This window comes from Lissotriton vulgaris, chromosome 1_1, assembly GCF_964263255.1.
Source record: "Lissotriton vulgaris chromosome 1_1, aLisVul1.2, whole genome shotgun sequence".
NCBI classification, from domain to species: domain Eukaryota; kingdom Metazoa; phylum Chordata; class Amphibia; order Caudata; family Salamandridae; genus Lissotriton; species Lissotriton vulgaris.
The window spans coordinates 313,083,198-313,101,590 of NC_141685.1; the positions used below are offsets into that span (position 1 = coordinate 313,083,198).

The 18,393-nt window shown below is 43.8% G+C and overlaps 1 protein-coding gene across 1 annotated transcript in view; it reads left to right on the forward strand.

The window, feature by feature from the left end:
• The window catches only part of LOC147747106 (vitamin D3 hydroxylase-associated protein-like), a 337,273-nt gene that overhangs the window by 78,788 nt on the left and 240,092 nt on the right, over positions 1-18,393 (forward strand). The window contains exon 2 of the mRNA XM_086952357.1: positions 16,644-16,757. Coding sequence (XP_086808483.1) covers positions 16,644-16,757 — 114 coding nt within the window. The remainder of the gene's footprint in view (positions 1-16,643; positions 16,758-18,393) is intronic.

Here is an 18,393-nt window from a genome sequence, read left to right on the forward strand (position 1 = left end):
CAGTCATGGGAGTGCTGGAACTATGTTCATCAGCCCAAAAATTGGTGAGAGTCCCATCCGTAAAAAAAGCTTGTTGGGGTGGGAAAAGCTTTGTGGTAAGTGCTGCAAAGATGTGGAATCAGCTTCCCTTTCACCTGAGGAACTGTACTGATTAGCTGCTGTTTAGGAGAATGCTCAAAACTTGGTTGTTCTAGTCTCCTTTTAATCTTTCCCCTCCCCAGGATAGCAGATAGCGCCAGGACACCCGAGGGTAACAGATGTGCTTAATAAAATATTTAACATAACATAACATAACAATGCTGATGACGCCTGGATGAGCCCTTGAGGGGTTATACTTTTGAGTCCCATAAGACTAGAGAGGGGGACATTTTTCTTCATGCTGGGGGAGACTGCGTTGATCCTGCAGCCCCCCCTGCACCTTAGCACTCACTTGTGGTGACCCCGTCCTCCAGGGGCCACCAGATGCATTGAAAAAGCTGCTTTATGCATTATGGTGTGCTTCTCCTCAGCCCCGTGAATATCCTAGCATTGGCTCCCCCGCTGCGCAGGGAGAGCCGGGCTGTGGGCCTCTGGCTGCGTCTGCTCCCTGTGGGGAGGCCCGGTCCCGCCCTGACCCTCAGGTGAGTGCTACAGCTCGGGGAGCCCACCCCCGGCTGCTCCTGCGGTTTTCGGGGGCCCCTTGCTTCCATCTCTGTGGCTCAACGTTGGAGAGCCGCTCGGGAAGCCCATCCCCTGCGGCTCACGCTGGCTCTCTGCTCAGCTAGCACCCTCGTGGGCTGACGCAGGAGCCAGCACTCCACTGCAGGTCTGTCGGCTCCGGCGGGCAGACGCAAATCGGTCTCTGCCTGGCAGGTGTTCAGGGGAATATGACGGCATTCCCCCGCCTTCCAGCTGCTGCGGGGGAGTGCCGCTACACTTCCCCATCCTCCTCCTCACTTCGGGCCTGGGGATGGGGTCCCGGCCCCCAGGGGCCATTGTTCACGGGGAGCGTAACAGCGCTCCCCTACTTAGTTTCGTGCTGCAGGCCCAGAGTTGGGATCCCGGGCACTGACCAGTGTACCTTCGCAGAGAGCGCAATGGTGTCCCTGACTTGTTTTCTTCGGGGGGGGGTGGGGGGCGTGATAGCGCTCCCCCACGCCCCAACATCACCGGGGCCAGGGTGGGCTTTTGGCCCCGCCTTTGGCACTTTCAGGGGGAGCACGACGGTGCTCCCTGACTTTAGTTTCTCGGGGGGGCGTGGCGGCAGTCCCCCTCCTACCACATCAAGAGGGGGCCAGGGTGGGCGCCTGGTCCCTCTCGGGCAATTTCACAGGTAGCGCGATGGCGCTCCCCACTTTACTTCACCTAGGCACCCCCAGGGACCTGACCCACCCCGGGGGCTTAGTTGAGACTGGCGGTGGAGCCCCATGTGCTTTGTCATCGGTCCACTGAGAGGTCAAAGGTTGCCTACCTTCTGGGGGGCATATCTCGGCCCCCAGACGGCCGATTTTCACACACAATTTTCACCTCTTCCTGCTCCTGGTGGTGCTTCCCAGCCACTGGGAGCACTCTCCTTCGCCCCCTCCTTGTCTCCAAAATGGTGCACTTGTCAGGGAGCAGTCTTCACTGCTCCCTGACGAGTGCACCACCTGGCTCTCCTCCTGGGCCTCTCTTCTCCTTGCGCAGAGGCCCAGGCTTCTGCTCACTGGTCCTGGACTCCTCTCCTGGCGCTATTCAGGATCGTGGGACAGTGAGGGGGTTCCTGCTACCAAATGCCCATGGTGCCAAGCTCCAGCACCCTCTGCCTCAGCAGACCACACCCTAGAGAGAGCTTCCCTTCCTGCGCAAACACTTTTTAAAGCATGGGGAGGGGGCTGGCAGGAAGTCTCTGTTTGTCCTATCAAACAGCAACACATCACTTCACTGCCCCTGCTCCCTCCTTCCTGCACAGGCCTCTGGGTTGGTTGAAGATGACGTTGTCCAGGGGTCCCCTGCCACATGGACTCTGAAAGCCCCTTCCCCCACGATGCCTTCTCCCTTGTGCAGCTTGGTGCCTGGCACCAGGAGACAGCTGCTGATGGATTGTCATAGCTCCACCCATCTTCTCTTCTTGGAGAGGAGGCCTTGCTCTTCGAAGAAAGGACATTAATCCAGCCTGCCTGAGTCAGCCCTCAGCCAGGCCCTGGTGATGAGCTGACCCAGAGAAATATGACATTTCTGGAGGACCCAAAAGCAGTACAAATATGACTTTGGAATCTGCAGAATACTTCTTCTCACACCTGTTACAGTGGACTTTAGTGCGTGTCTGGAATTTGTTTGTCTTACGAAAGTGAAACTAGCCCATGGGCTCCACATCCCCATAGGAGAATAATGAAGTGAAAAACAGTAAAACACACTGACTTTACCTGGTATGTTTCTTCCAACTGTATAAAGCCTATTCCATGTCACCACCCAATTCTGCATAAGTCCTGCCACACCAGTCCATCTGCACCTGCTCCTTGGCTGTGCATGGCAGGAATCTCCCCTGCGCAGCCCCTACACGTGTGCACAGGCATGTACACATGTGTCTACATGTAACCAGTCTGGTGCCCCTTACTCCAGCTGCAGTGCAGCGGCCTAGTCAAGTTAGGGGGACACCGGCAAAATCCACATGTAGTCTCTTTCATCATGAGGTCACTGTGGGTGAGTCTCAACTTATGAGGCTCTCCCACAGTAAAAGCTCAAAAATTAGGTGCTCAAAAAGTGAAACATCCGGGCGACTCAGATGGTCAGAACCACCTTCTAACCAATAGGAGTTCCATGGCCTTGGCATTCCAAAGGCATTAAAACAACTGGGTGATTGGCGGGGCAGTGCTTTCTTCCAGTGGAGTGCAATAAGGTAGTTGGAAGCACCCAGCATATGGGCTATGAATTGCCAATCAGCGTGTATCATTGCGTCCCGGGTCAGAGGGTGACCTACAATCCATTTGATGTGGCTCAGAACTCCCTTCCAGTATTTAGCTATTAGGGGGTATGATCACCAGCTTTGTAGGAAATCACTGGTTGCCGAGTTGCAGTTCCAGCTGAGCGGAGAGGCAGAGGTGTAAAATTGTTGAGGTGTAGTACCACCTTGTCATCCGTTAACATGCTGTCTCATGCTGGGATATGCTCCTATACAACTTGGAGATGTGATGCCACAACTGGCTCCATTGTTTCTGGGAGATTCCCTCAGTAGTGTCAGAGTGCTACTGGGATTAATACATGTGCGTTCTAGCAGGGGTCAATTGTTGGAGCACCGGATAGGTGTGTAAGATTAATCCCCATGTCCTGTTGAATGACCGGACTATGGTCTCAAAAGGGGTATATGGTTGTGTCGTCCCCTGGGCACTGGTGGGTGGAGTGCCCAGTCTCGCAGTTGATAGTACTGTAATTTAGATGACTCCGTAACATGGAAGTCCTGTTTGAACTTGTCAAAAGTGTTGATCATGTCTCCCTCAAATAGGTTGTGGAGAGTGCCGCAGTCTCCCTCACTCCAGTCCAGAAAAGATTGGGCCTGCAAAGCTGGAGTGAACTTCAGATTGCGGGCTAGCAGTGTTCGGAGCAGCGGTGGTGAAGCCCCTCTTATGGGCAATTTTGTCTCAGATTTTGAGGACATTTTTAGCTGGGATAGCTATGTATGCACTTCATGGTGGAGCCTGTTTAGGGAGCCAAGCCAAATCCCAGAGGGGCCGGCATGCCACTGCTCAGTCCATGTGGAGACCAATGCTTTTCTGCTTTTCATTTACTCCTGAGGCTTGAGCCGGGAGGTTTAACTTTTAAAAATTGATCTTGATTTTAAAAACTGTTGAATATTTTTCCCGTGTGTCCTTCCCCCTCCCCCTGGCATTTGTGCTTAAATACTCAGTGCTTAACCTAGAGGCACAAACATCGTAGGGATTTACCTTGCACCGATTTAGGGTGCCAGACAAGGCAAGGGTGTTCAGACCTTACCTGTATTTTCCTTGTTAGCTTGGCAGATTACTTGCCTACCCCCTCAGCGTGTGGCCGATTTTCGGGTCGTCATCTGCAGGGACCGGCAGGGAAAGGGTAGCGGCCATCTTAGTGAGGGCTCGCCTTCTACGTCGCACGGACGACGGCACAAAAACATACGGTTATGGCTCCGCGCAGCGGACGCGCATTGCGGGCGCGCCGATCGCGCGCCGGAGTCAAGCCAGAGTCCTGCCCGTCTGCGCCCGTCCGCGAACGATCGGGGCGCGGGGCAGGACTCCATGGCCCCACCCTTCAAACAGATGACCTAAGCATCAGCAGCCACCGAATATATTACTCCAAAGCAGATCTCCTTACACTCGGTAAGAGGCCGACTCAAAGCTGCTTCCATACTCTAGAACCTGTTTATATGCCCTCCCTTTGTAAAATATGCAACCAAGTACTTCCCACGATAAATATTATACCAAGAAAGGTAGCTAACCTGAAGATGATATTGTTAAACTGTAGGTCTTTGACTAAACATAAAATGGAGATCCACGACCTATTGATAAATAAAGATCTGGATGCCATGTTTCTCACTGAGACATGGCTAGAAGAATCGTCCTCCCCTGATATTCTGGACGCAATACCCCCCAGTTATAGCCTACTGAGAATTGACAGACAAAAACAACGTGGAGGAAGGCTAGCACTAATCTATAAATCAGAGCTAGAATGCACTCTAATGAAATCCACCATAACTAATAGTAAATGTGGCATATTCACAAAAAAATGGAACCGACAAATGCGATCACTGGTCTACTGATATATCGGCCCCCGGGAGCCACGGCGCCTTTCTGCAGCCAACTCATTGAGTTGGCAACCCAGCTAGCAGTTAGATATAAAAAACTAATTATTTTAGGCGACCTGAATCTTCATTTTGAAGATATTAACTCCAGTGAGGCACAACTTGTAGCTGCCGCACTTAACTCTGTAGATATAAAACTTCTCTCTATAACCCCCACACACCAGCAGGGTCATCTTCTAGACCCCATTTTTGCGAATTGGGAAGGCATTAAGATCTTACCCCCAAACCCACTGATCTGGTCTGACCACAGCATTGTGCCATTTGAGATACTAATAGAACCTATAGGAATTATACCCATAAAACATCCCCCTCAGAAACGTCGCAATTGGAAAAGATTTACTCCTGAACTCTTTAATAGCATTTTAGCAGAGCAGCCTTCAACAATAGGTAACACCTTACAGGAGATTTGGGACAACTATGAATTATGGATGTCGAAAGCATTAGATAAGATTGCTCCTTGGACAGCCAAACCTCCAGAAAGACAATCCAGAACCGCTCCATGGTTTTCGGAGAAACTTAGAACAGCTAAGGCTCATTGTAAATCTACGGAGCATAGATGGAGAAAAAGCTATGCACCTGAACTCAAAGCGAGTTACAGAATTGAACTAAAAAAGTATCAGAAACTGGTCAGAACGGAGAAAAGTATCCATTATAAAAATAGAATTGAGCAAGCAGACAATCCCACGAGAGAGCTGTTTAGTATCTACAAAGAACTCACAATTCCATCACGAATAGATGCTCAAGACACATACTCTGCTGAGATATGTGATCAAATTGCTGACTTCTTTGTAGAAAAGGTGGATAGAATCCATGCCACCTTTGTAAGCAACACAACTCCCGTAAATACCAACGCGGACACCAGATCCATCCCAACATACAAATCCCCGCTCACCAGTTTTAAAACCCCTGACAAACAGGATTTGTTGGAAATCATTAATGGCAGACAGTCCGGCTCCCCCACCGACGCCTGTCCACCGGATCGGTGTAAGGGAGTTATGGAAAGCACATTAATTTATCATATTAGTCATATGATCACTTTATCATTCCAGGATTGCTATGTTCCAGAAATATCGCAAACTGCCCAAGTTATGCCATTAAAGAAAAAGCCCAACATTCATATTTCTCATTTCCAAAATCTCCGCCCAATCTCACTTCTCCTTTTCTGTGCTAAAGTCATAGAAAAAGTTGCTAATAAACAACTCATGGAGTTTTTGGAGAAAGAAGCTCTCCTTCATCCCTCCCAGTCAGGATTCAGATCAGGCTACTCGACTGAGTCGGCAGTTCTATATTCGACTGAATGTATTCGGCAGATGGTGGACGAGGGCGAGACAGCGGCGTTGGTCCTATTGGACCTAGTGCAGCATTTGACACTGGGCTGCACTCAACGCTGCTGTCTCGTCTCTCGGACATGGGAGACAAGGGCCCAGCACTTGCTTGGCTACGCTCCTTTCTGACCGACAGAAGTTTCCAGCTACACTGCCCACCCTTCAGATCATCTCCTCAGAAAGTGAGCCATAGTGTTCCACAGGGCTCTAGCATAAGCCCTACGTTATTTAACATCTATATGGAACCCCTGGCACACATTGTAGAGGACATTGGGGTGGGCATTGTCAGCTACGCTGACGACACCCAGTTGGTGTTTAAGCTAACCCCTGACCGAAGAGAATATGCCACCAATTTCTCGGACTGTATGTCGGCAGTAGCGGCCTGGATGAACAACAACTGTCTCCGTCTGAATGGTGATAAGACCGAATTACTGGTGGTCGGGAGAGCTGTTTCTGCGTGGTCTCATGCATGGTGGCCCAACAAACTGGGTAATCTGCCTACCCCCGCAGAGGCAGTCATAAACCTAGGCGTTATGCTGGACTCCGACCTCTCTGGTAAGACCCAAGTCAACAAGATAACGGGAAAGTGCTTTGGCATATTAAAAGTTCTTCGAAAGGTGTTGGATCTTCTTCCCACCGAAGCCAGGAAAACCATAATCCATGCACTGATGACACCCCATTTGGACTATGGGAATGCCCTTCTGATTGGGCTCAGCCAGAAGGGCCTACATCAATTACAATGCGTGCAGAACGGTGCCGCACGACTGGTGCTCAGACTCCCAAGAAGAACCTCTGCTAAAGCTGCCTTATCCAAACTCCACTGGCTCCCAGTCAAGGAGAGGATTAAGTTTAAGACCCTTTGCTATGCCCACCGCATCGCTCAGGACAAAGGTCCTGAATACTTAAAAAATCTCCTTACTATACATCGCCCGACTCGGAATCTAAGACTTAGCCTCCAAACACTGGAATGCGCTCCCGCTCCACCTTCGGATGGAGCCATCCGAACTGAGATTTAGGACAAAATTAAGAACGTATTTGTTCCCTAGCTTGTAATCCCACTCTGAGCTCCATTCCACTGCTCCTCTGGACTTCTGTATTGTTTATCAGTCAGCGCGGGGACACACAGTTTTGTGCAGCCAGGCGCTTTATAAATGTTTTATTATTATTATTATTGCTTTTCACTCTAGCAGATGACCCACAATCACTCAGAGGCTATTTTGATGCCTATGGTGTAGACAGCTGTGAGAGTTCCTTGTAGGTGTTGGGAGAGCTGGGACAAGCATTTGCTGCTCAACTGATTATGCATGGGGAGGGACCAGGGTCCTGATTTTCAGCTGCCTACAGCCCTGCAGCACCAAACCAGGCCCTGGGTTCTGTATTTCCAGGACCTGAAATACTGCGTACCGTAGTTTTGAACCCATTATTCCCTGGCCAGGGTACATCAGCTACTCACATTGGCCTGGAGTGGTGTACCTCCAGGTCCTGTGACTATTGCTCTGGGTCACTCACAATAAGGCCCTAGGACAGGGCTCTCCAAAGTCGGTCTTGGAGGGCAAGATCCATGCAAGATGTTTAAGGTAACTACATTTATCTCAATGGGGATATGCTAAAAATCTGGCATGGATCCGACCCTCCAGGACCGACTTTGGAGAACATTGTCCCACGAGGATGGATCTAGATAAGATGGGAATTACAGTTTATGATAATATTTAAATGATCTATTACAATAGGTTCAATACAATTTGTTAAATAAATAAACCTACAACAATTAACAATGAAAGTGTTTTCAAAATGCTTAAGAGTCTGGTGAGACGTTTTAGTGAAAGTCATTACTAAATGTGAATGTTAAAGATCCTTGCCCTTTACTCATATCGTACACAATATACCTGGATGTCTAACGATGTCTAACTACATTGATGGAAAAAATTAAACTACTTGACATAGGTATTTATTTGGAAATGTCAGAGAGAAGTTGTAATCTACTTGTCTGTGCTATTATTGTGCAACAAAGATCACAGCGCTTGAAAGATAATATTTAAAATAATTAAATTGATTACTGGTAAAGAGATCATCATAAGTAACAAAGAAATTATTTTTAATAGATTGCAAGGAAATAGGGACACTCAGTATCACAAGGCGGTATAGATATGTAAAGTCTTAACAATATCAAAAGGATATATTCTTCGAAAATAAAGAGTAAGGGGCAGATTTATGTCGGACTTGCGCCACGTTTACGCCGCTGTTGCGTGACGCAACGGCGCGGAAACGTGGCGCATCCCTGCGACCTATTTACAACGTGACGCATCTAGGCAGATGCGTCACGTTGTAAAGCCCTGCGCCACATGAAACCTGCGTAAGGTTTCATGTGGGCGTTCTGTCGCAGGGTGGGCGTTCCCTCGTAGGAAAGCCCCGTAAAACTGACGCAGTGAAATCTACAAGATTTCACTGAGTCAGTTTTACGACGCTGCTGCGTCAAATCCTTACGCCTGCTTAAAGCAGGCGTAAGGAGTGACGGACCACGTTATGTATGGGTGGCCTCTGTACATTGCAGGAGTTACGTCGCACTTGCGACGCTACTCCAGCAATGCGCCGCCCGTACACCACAAGATGCGTCACGCATCTGCCCTTCCTTGCACCATGGTGCGCCGCATTGTAAATCCGGCGCATCTGTGGTGCTGCAAGGAGGGAATTGCGTGACGCATCAGTTCTGGCGCATCCCTGCTGATTTGCAGAGATGCGCCAGAACTCATAAATCTGCCCCACAATGTCCTCCTAATGTTTACCAATGGATTCATGTGGCTCTGTGTCAGGATAATGCCAACAAAAATATTGTTTGACATAAATATCGTGGCCTAAATAAATAAAATGTTTTATTATTATATCTAATGGGGTGATAGTGTTGTCAACAATATTTAGAATGCCAAATGTTTGTAAGACAATGTTTAAGTCAAAATGTTATGGCACTATATCCTGCACGGTTTACCTATTTTACAACGTTGGAGAGAGTTATGTTTGTGAGCAGACATAGACTTGGATTTCTTGATAAAGTGGGAGTAAAGTTCTGTTTCATATGACTAATGTCACTGCTGAGGAATCTTTGTTAATGCTCATTAGGTAGGGAATCAAATCAAAATACTTTATTGAGTTTCTCAAAGACATTATAATACACACATTTAAAATGTGCAGCAACGAGGTATTTACTGAAATTATGTGGCAATCTCTAAATTTTCCTAGATTTTATAGAATATTCTAAAAAGGCTGCTGCTGCTTTATAGAGAGCATTTTTATAACATTCATTGTAAATTTGTGAATGTATATATATGTATCTATAAAGCCTAGCCTACCTGGTGAGCAAAGCAGTGCTGTACATTATGAGGACTGGGGGTGTTGGGAGAAGATATATTTTTGAGTTAAGCAATCATATTTCTCAAATTTAACTTGTTAGCTAAAGGAGCCTATTCATAAAGGCATTTTGAAGTACATAAAGTAGCACTCTTTTACATACTCTTCTATGTCCTTGGGAGTTGCTCTAAGGGCCAGATGTACGACCATTTTGATCTGCGACTCGCAAATTGCTACAAATTGCAAGTCGCAGTTTGCAAGCTGCAAATCACAATATACAACAGTGTCTGAGACACTGTTAGCGATTCCTAATGGGTTTCAAATTTCATGCCTCATGCATATTAATGAGTACTTACAATTTGGAGGAATTTCAATGGTTTTGTACAGCTAACTATAAAACCCCTAAAACCTATGTTTTTTTCTGTGAATTTCTAAGGTTTTTTAAATGCTAATTCCTAACTATAACATGTCTGAAACCTATGGATTTTTTAGTGAATTTCAAAGGTTTTGTAAATGACAATTTTTAAATGTATTAATTGTTATATTTATTTTTTTAGTGCTGATTTACTTCATTTTTTAAAACTGTTTGATTTTAGATGTTTTATGTTTTAAATTACATTACATGTTTTTAAAAATATTGAAATTCTAATATTGTTTTTTATTTTATATTTTTTTAATATATTTATATTTTCTTTATTGTTTTGTTTTTCTTCAAATTGTTTTGGGGAGTCACGCACCCAAAGCTAACTTTTCTCGATCACTGCGCGAAACCTAGCCGCCATTTTAGGATTGTTGTGTAGGATCCACGTAGGGTGTGCGATGGGTGCGTATTTTCATGCGCAATCGCTATGCGACCGGTACGTGACTCCAAGCGCATATGCGACATATACGTATTACTCGTATTACAGACTCGAAGTGTGATTTTAGACAAGCAACACTATCCCTTGGACTTTACCAAAACACATTTGCTACTCTGGAAGAGGTAAGGTGACTGCACACATTTCACATATTTTAGTAATGCACTTTAGTGTGGAAGCCTGACTCATTTTCAAAAACACATAAGCAATGACTGCTCTCCAATTCTACCAAAACTTGATAACAGGATAGGTTTTTAAGCAGTTATGTGTCTGCAAAAACATGAAGTACCCAAATGCTTCTGTCACAATGGTTCCCAAATGCACACAGACACACAGTGTGATTCTAGACAAGCAACACTATCCCTTGGACTTTACCAAACCACATTTACTAGTCTGGAAGTGGTAAGGTGACTGCACACATTCCACATATTTTAGTACTGCACTTTAGTGTGGAAGCCTGACTCCTTTTGCAAATACATAAGCAATGACTGGTTTCTAATTCTACCAACACTTGAGAACAGGATAGATATTTAAGCAGTTATCTGTCTGCAGAAGCATGAAGTACCCAAATGCTTCTGTCACAATGGTTTCCAAATGCACACAGACTCACAGTGTGGTTTTAGACACGTAACACTATCCCTTGGACTTTACCAAAACACATTCACTAGTTTGGAAGAGGTAAGGTGACTGCACACATTCCACATATTTTAGTACTGCATTTTAGTGTGGAAGGCTGAATCATTTTGCAAATACATAAGCAATGACTGGTTTCTAATTCTACCAAAACCTGAGAACAGGATAGGTATTTAAACAGTTATGTGTCTGCAGAAACATGAAGTACCCAAATGCTTCTGTCACAATGGTTTCCAAATGCACACAGACTCACAGTGTGGTTTTAGACATGCAACACTATCCCTTGGACTTTACCAAAACACAGTCACTAGTTTGGAATAGTTAAGGTGACTGCACACATTCCACATATTTTAGTACTGCACTTTAGTGTGGAAGGCTGACTCATTTTGCAAATACATAAGCAATGACTGGTTTCTAATTCTACCAAAACTTGAGAACAGGATAGGTTTTTAAGCAGTTATGTGTCTGCAAAGACACAAACTACCCAAATGCTTCTCTGAGAATGGTTGCCCAAATGCAGACAGGCTCACAATGTGATTCTAGACAAGCATGACTACTCCCTGCACTTTAGCAGGAGAAACACATTATTCTTATTAAAAACAAAGGCACCACATACAACCCCTCACAAATCAATAACTCACCTTTCAAATTGATTTGTACATTAAGAAGTATGTCAGTCACACACCAGATTGTCTTATTCAGAATCTCTGTACTGTACTGCTCTTAGCAAAACCAAAAAATTGCAAACTTTCCATCTCATTCTGCACACATATAGAATGTAAATATCAAATCACATTGCTTCCCACATTAATTGAAAAGCTAACACATTTCTATTGGTTACACATTTCAACCCTTTCCAATTGACATACGTTTAAACTCTACCCCCAATCTGCTTACTGTCTTTTACCATAGTAACAGTTCATGGAACACTCAACTGAGCACACAGGTCACAAGTTCAGCACACAATGTTGCTAATCCAAACAGCAAGTGTGCTTGATATTTCAAAATATCACCTTATCCAATGTAATGTCCCTTTCAAACAGTTTTTGTTAACCAATAAGAAACATGCTTTCAAAAACAGAAACATGCACCCTACTTTTCAGTCAAGAATGTTCTCAAACAGCCATTCATTTCTTTTCTTTTTTCAAAACTGCATCTTATCCACCATTTTAGAAAAATCTTAGTTTTCAAACTGCCATTTCACCTACAGACACCTTCTGGGTGCATCCAGACCTCCTTTCAAGATGCTTAGAGTATGGGTTGTGGGACACAGCTATATTTTCTGGAGCCAAAGGTATGCAGAAAACAGATGCATTGACAAAGACCTAGCTTTGCCAAATGTAGCCATTAAATAGATTGGAAAGAGAGGGTTAAAATGTCACCAATTGATGCCATTGGTTAAATACTTTTAGAATGTCCAACTCCCTGACCTCATAATTGTGCACTGTGATAGCAATGACCTAGGCACTTCAACGCGGGTAGGTCTGGAATTGCTTATAAAGGACACCTTTGAAGAATTGATGTCACTTTTCCCCCAAAATGCCTTTGTCTATCCTAACATATGCCAAAGGCAGAAATGGAACTGGACCAATCATTTTTGTCCACAGATTGAGAAAGCTAGGAAACATGTCAATAAAGATGTTTCTGCTTTTCATAATTGTTATCAAGCCTATGATGAAAACAAATAGCATTCCACCAAGCTGAATAACTGACTTTGGTAGAATCTTTCCAATTGGAGGTAATCAGATGAAAGGGTATGGCCAAAAATAAGTCAAGCAACTTATAGTGAGAAGGGGAGAGTGGTAAATCAGGAGACAAAGAACCCAAAAGGACGTTGGAAAGGGAGAAAGGGAGTGTGAAACGAGACCTATTATGGATTCCTCTTACTACCTACCTCTCCAAAACCTCTCCCTCTCCTCAAAATATTATTGTTACCCACCACAATCCATCTGATGATGTTCATAAGCCGCCATGATTTTGCTTATTTATCTTTTTCCTTCGATTTATAAAGTTTTATGCTTATTTATTACTCGCTGTCAATTGTATACATTTTATTTAAGTTTTAATATCTGCATACAATGTTATATTTTATGAAATGTTCATACTTCACTTCCCTTTTTGGTTTGTTTCCTTTTCCACTTTTGTTTTTCCTTTTCCATGACTTGGATATAGGTGTTTATTGATTCCGTTTTATTATGCCTTCTCAATTTTATTTTTGTATCTCATACCTTTCATTGATTGAGTGTATTACATTCTGTATTCTATGCTATGTTTTGGTTTCAATAAACTTGAACTTAAAAAAAAGCTGTTTCTGCTTTTCTCTGAGATTATAGAATGGGGTCCATTTATCACAACAATCTGCATTTCAATATGGATGGCATCTATAGGAGAGATGGTGTACATTTTACAGATAAGGGTAACAGAGTCTTCCTCATCAACTTTGGACTCTGCATAGGTACCTACTTATGGGTACCAAAATCTCTCAATAAACACAACAGCTCTTTTTAGAGCAACCCAATATCTAAACACTAAGCTTGATGTATATCTGAAAATTATAACTTTTTTTTGCTTGGAATCGCATACCCAAAGCATTAGGAGTCATGCACCCAACGCGATAGCAGTCGTGAACCCAATGCGTAGGAGTCACGCACCCAGCGCCTGCATACCAGGGGGCCATGCTGAGCGCTGTGCTGGGTGCGCCCTCCGAATTTGACCGTAAAAAAAAATTACCACTCTCCATTCGCCGGCACCTGTTGGCGTCTCTCATTGGGGCTAACCTTGTTGATTGGATTTCATCGGCTGAGCCCAGCAGCAAAAGAGGCCCACCGCGAGGAAAACAGGCCCGTGATGGAGCCAGTGCAGTCTCAGTAGTACAACGGGAGGATGCGCTTGGCTGGCAGCTAGTTTCCACGACAGTCGAAGCATGGTGATTGTCTTCGACCCACTGTGGTAATTATATTTTCATGGACTGCACACTAAAGGAACTCACATGAGGTTATTGTTCCTGCACTACCATGACCAGAAGGCCAAGGGATTGGCCTTGCACCCTGGGACAGGTCTGTTTGAGAATACATTTTTTGCAGGAAATGTGGTTTGGTGTGAAGGGGACTAATGCCATTGAAGAAGGGAACGCTGTTCCTGAAACGCTGTTCCCAAAGCATGTCTGGCTGTGGCTGTAATTTTTTATGAAACCACCAGTTGTCTTTGCCTGCAAGTTGCTTCTAGCAATAAAATATCGAAGCTTTTTACGCACCTGTTGGCGTCTCTCATTGGGGCGAACATTGTTGATTGGATTAGAGCAGCTGAGGCCAGCCACGAGAGAGGCCCACCGTGAGGAAAGCGGGCCCGTGATGGAGCCAGTGCGGTCTTATCAGTACAACGGGAGATGCGCTCGGCTGGCAGCTGGTATCAACAACAGTCAAAGCATGCTGATTGTCATCGACCAACTGTGGTAATTATATTTTCATGGACTGCACACTAAATGAACTCACATGAGTTTATTGTTCCTGCACTTCCAGGGACAGAAGGCCAAGGGATTGGCCCCACCCACTGGGGCAGGTCTTTTTGAGAATAAATGTGTGCAGGAAATGCGGTTTGGTGTGAAGGGGACTAAGGCCATTGAAGAAGGGAACGCTGTTCCCGAAACGCGTCTGGCTGTGGCTGTAATTTTCTATAATACCGCCAGTTGTCTTTGCCTGCAAGTTGCTGCCAGCAATAAAATATCGGAGATTTTTACGCACCTGTTGGCGTCTCTCATTGGGGCTAACCTTGTTGATTATATATATATATATATATATATATATATATATATATATATATATATATATATATATATATATATATATATATATATATATATATTCACTAAAAAAACATAGGTTTCAGGCCTTATATAGTTACGAAAAAACCTTTGAAATTCACTCAAAAAACTATAAGTTTTAGGGGTGTTAAAGTTATCTGGACATTTCACTCATACAAAACCATTGAAATTGCTCCTATATAGTTAGTTGTACTAACTATATTTCGCGCACCCGCAATCCACTGCTGATGATGTTACATATTAGATCATTCATGACATGGTCAGTGACATCACTGATGACATCTCAAATGGTAATATATATACATATATATATATATATATGTATATATATATATATATATATATATATATATATATATATATATATATATATATATATATATATATATATATATATATATATATATATATATATACATATATATATATATTTATTTTTTTTCAAGCTCCAGGTCTCACCCTTCAACTGCAGCACTCTGGGCGGGTGCATTTCTCCGCTTAACGTGAGGGTGAAGTCACGGGAAAAATAAAAGCTACAAAGTGCAGAGCACTCCCGGGAGGCATCAAGACCCTGTAATGTTTCAGTCCTTCGTCACTGGTTGTGACTGTATGCCTCTCCAATGAGATCGTTTTTCAGATGTATTTAAACCTGCACAATGTTTAAGTGTCAGTTGATATGCACTTAGGAAGGCAAGACGCCGAAATGCATTTGCAATAAATCAACTTCAATACATCACGGGAGTGCGCCGCATTTTGTAGCTTTTATATATATATATATACACACACACACACACACACACACCCACCCACACACACACACACACACACACACACACACACACACACACACACACACACACACACACACACACACACACACACACACACACACACACACACACACACACACACACACACACACACACACACACACACACACACACACACACACACACACACACACACACACACACACACACACACACACACACACACACACACACACACACACACACAGGATGGCACCTATATATAGCTATGGGTGTCCTGTTAATTTCAGTTGGAAAACTTGGGCTAAAGGTAGCTCCTCCCAACTTACTTTCCTTTGCTGACCATGTAGTATGAAATGGAAACTAGTAAGGGCTCAAGCAACTCAAAGGACGATTACTTGCAACAGAATTCAGTTTCGTTTTCTAATATCTAGTAACGTTGTTTCATGCTTCCTTCGGTGTGTCAGTTCACGATCGAGACATGGCAACAGATTTCTAATTGTAAAATGCACGTTTGCATGTGAGTGAGAAGTTTTACAATTAAAAAAAAGGTCAAGAATTACACCCTCCCACCCTCCCTCCCATGGTGTTGACCAGCTTATTAGACACGGTGCTTGCAATACAAAATAGCATGTTTAGTATTTTTGAAAAAAAAAACACTTTTTTGAAACATTATGTAGTCCAGATCTTACTAGTGTCGGTTTTCTGTTGTTTGGTTTCATCTGGTTGTAGATTATTGTAAGCAATTGAGAATATTTTGAGCTAACATTCAATTGTACTTTATATCTGCTGCTTCTATTTGGATAGCCTAATTTATTATTGTTTCCTTTGCTGCCATGTTGGTGCCCTGAAAAATGTTTACTATAGTCACATCAGCTCTTTATAAAGAGGCATTGTTGATGCCTCCAAGAGGGGAGGGGAATGCAGATCATCTGCCGTGGCCATGTCTATTCTATCAAACCTAGGTCTTCCTTATTAATGTATCATGTGGCCTACCACTATGAATGGCAGCTCTGTCAACGTTTCCTTGTTCTATTCTGTTTATTGCATCAATGTTAAGAACTACTTTCCCACTTTAACTCGCTTTTAACCATTCTAATTTTACAGAATCCTGGGCAGAAATCTGAAGACATTCTTTCTTTGTCCCTGAAGGAGCTGTCAGACAGATTGAAAGAAGGCTCACTCCTTCCAGAAAATGTCCTCTATACCTATATGGAGAAGGTGAACAACATATTTTGCTATTACCTATGCCTGGTAGTATATTATGTGTCATAGTAACATGTACACACAATTAACAAAACAAATGGTAAAAAATAAGAAAACAGTTGCAAAGCATATAGAGAAATAACTACCTAATGACTAGCTTACTTCATTTGGCTTTCCTCATTTGAAAGTACTTTTCGTCAAGCGGAGCATTGAAATAACAATCCTTTCTTACATTTATAAGATGAATGTGGGTCTATACATACACATCTTTTAGAATAAATAAAACAATGAATAACTAAGTTCATGGCAACTTAAATTAATTGTCTCTGAACTCAATAAACAAATATGTTTGTACATAAACCAGCCTTCCCTCTCAGGAATGCTTTTAATCAGCAGAGGCAAATATAAAAAAATAATGGAACAGTAAGATCGAGTGTTTTCAGAATATTTGGAACCTGTGGGTCGCGTAAGGTTAAATGCTTATAGAGTTATTTGCTTATGATACAGGGAATTGTCCCAAACTATGGTTTGCATAGGGGAGACCATGCTCACCTTTCAAAATAATATCCTAATAATATGCACATAGATGATTGCTATGTAGTAAAATGGAATGAGAGAGGACCTTGGAAACAAAGGGCAGACCAATGGATGCTCGAGGAGCAAAAATAAAGATAGGAAACAGATGTTTCACCACCAAAACCGTCACTAAAAGAAGAAACCAAGCAAAAGGACATGATTTTCTATCATCCATTTGCATAGGAAGAGACACCACACTATTTCCCATTGTCCATCTCCATAGGAAGTGACAGAACTTCCATCCTTCTTCCTACTTCCGTGAACTCCCTAGCCATCCCCATGAAAGAGCGGACATAGACGGGGGCAATGCATCTTGGGGCCTGTTTAGGCCAGACTGGGCCTTGGGCCAGAACTTGTGTTCCAGTAAAACTTACATGAAAAGATCAAATCAACTGCATTACCCACAGCCTCATTCTGGCATTTCCCACAATTGTGCCCATACGTTGATGGCCCAAAAGCTTGCATAGCATTCGCACAACACATAGACCTAATTTTGAACATATCCTACTAACTACTACACACCCTCAAACTACAGAACAAACATTCCTCCATATATCAGACATCACAAACCTAATCAGCTATCACAAACTTGACACCCCTTCATCATAGAAACATGGGTCCCATCCGTATATTTGCACATCCTAAAGGTCCTTCTCGCAGCAGGTTACAGCATCCATCATGTGGAGCATGCACATAGGAAGGGAGGTGGTTTCCCCGAGAAGCATCCTGCTCCAGCACCCAAGACAAGCAAGTAACACCCAACTCCTTGAAGCTACTAACATACCATTTGCAACTCTCTGTAACTCAGACTGCCATCTTCCCTTTCACAGACAGGTCTCCTGGACAGAACAAAGACTACATTGATGAATCCTCATATCTCCTCACCATCTCACCCTCTTGGGTGACTTCAATCTCCCAGACAGAAAAGCTTAAAAAAATACCCTCTTCAACCTTGTTGATACACTCAATATAGCATGTCACATAACCACACATTCCAAAGGACACCTCCTCAACTTTTTCCTCTCAAGATCATCAACAATGCAATGCAAACCACCTATACCCCTAGGCTGAACCC